Source organism: Sinocyclocheilus anshuiensis, unplaced genomic scaffold (genome assembly GCF_001515605.1).
Source record: "Sinocyclocheilus anshuiensis isolate Anshui unplaced genomic scaffold, SAMN03320099.WGS_v1.1 scaffold1823, whole genome shotgun sequence".
In the NCBI taxonomy this organism is placed as follows: Eukaryota; Metazoa; Chordata; class Actinopteri; order Cypriniformes; family Cyprinidae; genus Sinocyclocheilus; species Sinocyclocheilus anshuiensis.
In genome coordinates this window covers 458,680-462,170 of record NW_015549711.1, presented here as the reverse complement: position 1 = coordinate 462,170, position 3,491 = coordinate 458,680, and the positions used below count along the sequence as shown (strand labels likewise).

The following is a 3,491-nucleotide window of genomic DNA, read 5'->3' as shown; positions in this document are numbered from 1 at the left end:
CCCCGCCCCCAGATATTCATTAAATATTCACTTTTATTCAATGTCTTTGTGCTACAGAAGTATTATATTGTAAAGGAAATCATTTTTGTTGTTGATAATAGATTGTGTTTGGTCACCAGCTCTGCTAGTGAATAAAGGAAATTTTGTTCTGCCCCTTTTTCTAAAACGACCAGTCATCTCTTATTTCTGTGAGCATCAATCGTTATTACAGGACTAATATCAAATTAGCCTCTTTATCGTAAGATTGTAAGTAATCTCTTTAAACATTCAAGAACTTTACAAAATTAATAATAGCAAAATATATATTTTTTTATTCTTAGGCTATATTGTGTTCTTTTATTAACAAAATTAGTTTAATGAGGTTTTTTTTATCTTAGTAAAATACTTGGATTTGGATGTTAACAGTGTCAGTATGTTTCCATTTTTAGTGATTTAAAAATATTTCATTTTATACTTTAAACACATTTGCATGTTCCAGACTTCTCTATACGTTTGTGTTTATTTCTCTTTTAGATTAAGTACAGGTGCTACAAAATGAAGTTCAGCATTTTGTCTTAACTTTTTTCTCCTTACATTTGCAAGTATGTTTAAAATTGTATTTTAATTGACCATTTTGTTAATTATTTCTGTTTATTACCATATTGCTTTTTTTTTTATTTATTTTTTTAGATGGAACAGTTGCTAGTTGCTGAACTTGGATGCAGTGTGATTATACCCTGCTCTCACTCAGACGACTTTATAAATACTGTTTCATGGTATAAACATTCTCTTGGAAAGAAACCGCTTCTCATAGCATATTCAGAACATGGCTCTGACAGCGTTACATATCAAAATGGCTTTAAAAAGGAAAATCAATACTTTATCAGAAGTGGAACTGGCTCTTTTAATTTGACCATCATACACTTGGAAGAATATGATTCTGCAACCTACTATTGTGCTGTGAGTTTCTTGAACATTATTACATTTGGAGAAGGGACGATTCTTCTACGTAAAGGTGAGTTTAGGACAATATTCTGAGCTTCCCCCTCAATCTGTCTGTGCATATGTGTGTGTTGTTTTAATGTATTTACAGAATGTTACATTTCTTTTAGATAGTGATGGAACGAGAAGGACCACAGTTCTCCAGCAACCTGTATCTGACAGACTTCATCCAGGAGATTCAGTGACCCTGCAGTGTTCAGTCATCAGTCAGATCTGTGCAGGAGAATACAGTGTCTACTGGTTCAGACATTCATCAGGACATTCTGATCCAGGAATCATTTACACTCATGATAACAGGAGTGATCAGAGCATGGAGAGATCAGAGAGCAGCTCTTCTACCCAGAGCTGTGTCTATTTTGAGCCAGAATGATCTCAATAATAATTCACGCAAAAGACGCGATGCACACTGTGCTGATATGGTTAACTACTGCCTCCTATTGGGAGAGTGAGAGGCTGGAACAAAAAAGTTGCATGTCATTACGTTCGTCTCACCCTGCTTGTTTTAACACAAAACTCGACAAATAGCCATCCTAACGCAACACACACATGCGTAACCCAATTCACATGCATGAGAAATAATTCACGTGCATGAAAAAAAAAAATATATATATTCACAAAAAACAATTCACGTGCACAAAATAGGAATATATATTCATAAAATAAGTTTCACAAATGCAAAACACAATTCACAGATGTTCAACTGTGTACAAAACATTTTTGAATGTTTAAAATTCACGAATTTATTATGGGCTGTGAATGTGAATCGGCTTGGATTTGTGTGTGTATTTTTGAGACTTTCCTGGCAGCGAACCCCTCCCACGCGGGACACTCGTACTCTTTAGCCAATCAGATTTGAGCCTGTCAGTCGACCAATCATAACCCACTGTGGGCGTGTCCTGGGCGTGCCTAGCTGGATGCTGACGTCATCAGCGCCAGACCACCGTTCAAGTTAAGATTCAGCAGAGGTATGTGCAGTTGATCGTTTTATTTCAGTTAACTAGCCAAGTAAAGGTTTATCGTTTTATTTTTGCATGTTTATTTAAAACTTGGAAGTAAAATCGGTCGTTTAGACACTCGCTAACGTGAACAATGTAAGCCAGCGGCTGCTATGAATGCAGATAGTGTTGCCAAAAATGCAGCTGTCTTGTGTTAGCCGCAATGTCTGGCCAAAATGAAGAAAGGAATTCTACTCGTTTCACTGTTTTTGTTCCGCAACGCTGGGTGGCCAATGTCCAGCCTAGCTCCCACTTATCGCTGACCCTGCCCTCATAACCATAGCTTTATAGTGATGAATAGACCTCACGAGAACTCAGTGTATGAACAACGGGATGTTTGTACTTACCATTTGTGCAACAGGATGCAGTGTTCAATTAATACACACTAATTGTTTTCCTTGATTTTTTCAGGATTTAAACACTTTGCACAACATCTGGATGACAGTTACAGACCTCTTCATTCACATTAATCTTTATCTGTTTTTTACCTTTATGTATTCATTTCTTAATGTAATCAACATTCATTTACTTTTTTTTTACTGTGATTAACCATTGTTAATGTTTAATCTTATGTTGAGTTGTGATGAAAAAATCTTTGAGATTACAATACACAAGAGAGACATATATTCAACTGTGCTACGTTTGTACTCCATAATTGTCAATTCATATTTCATGTTACAGGCACATTGCAATTAATCATGGTCAGGTCATTTCATGGACATTTTATTCCCAAAGTATTCAGAAAACTTTAATAAATTAATAAATCTTATACAGCAACTGTAACAACTGACTTGTTTTGAATGTTTTAATTCTGCCATAAAACCAGAACAATAACAAGAACATTTAACAATGCATAAAGCGTTACACCTTGAACATGTACAAAGTTATGGGGTCCTGTTATAAACAAAACAAAAAATGTAGTAATAATGCATGACTTAAAAAGCTTTTGAAACTGTCAAAAAGAATGGGTTGCAACATGACTGTTTTGAAAGAGTTACAGTTCCAAATTAAACTTCTAGATTCACATCACCTCATAACTTCTGGCAGCACATGAAGTAGGAATAGTAGGGTCACGGGTTGTCTCAGCAGCTACTTATACATCATCAGCCTCACAATTCTGAAATAAATAGTATCTGCAGCATAAACAAACGAATGAAATGTACACGGTCTCCAATGTGTGCATGTTATCACATTGTCATCACTTGAATGCGAGCCATCACAGGACTTTACACACAAGACAAGCTCTGCTGTGACAGCTCTTTCATATTCTCAATAAACAAAAAGTATATTTTCATAATCTTATATTTATTTACCACATGTCCCATCAGTAAAAACGTTATTTTATGCTTTACACGGAGTTTCTGAATCTAATATCTTAATGTGGTATGGTATCTATGTGAATAATGATTCTTTATTAAATAAACATATTGATCAATATTAAAGGTCCCATATTTTACACCTTTCTGGAGTTTTATTTTAGGTTTTGATGTCCTTAAGAATATATATTTGCGGTAT

General features: G+C 34.9%; 1 protein-coding gene across 1 annotated transcript in view; it reads left to right on the top strand.

The window, feature by feature from the left end:
- The window catches only part of LOC107660733 (uncharacterized), a 10,448-nt gene extending 9,097 nt beyond the window's left edge, over positions 1 to 1,351 (top strand). Inside the window, exons 3-4 of the mRNA XM_016450133.1 lie at positions 670 to 994; positions 1,092 to 1,351. Coding sequence (XP_016305619.1) covers positions 670 to 994; positions 1,092 to 1,351 — 585 coding nt within the window. The remainder of the gene's footprint in view (positions 1 to 669; positions 995 to 1,091) is intronic.
- The last annotated feature ends 2,140 nt before the right edge of the window (positions 1,352 to 3,491 follow it).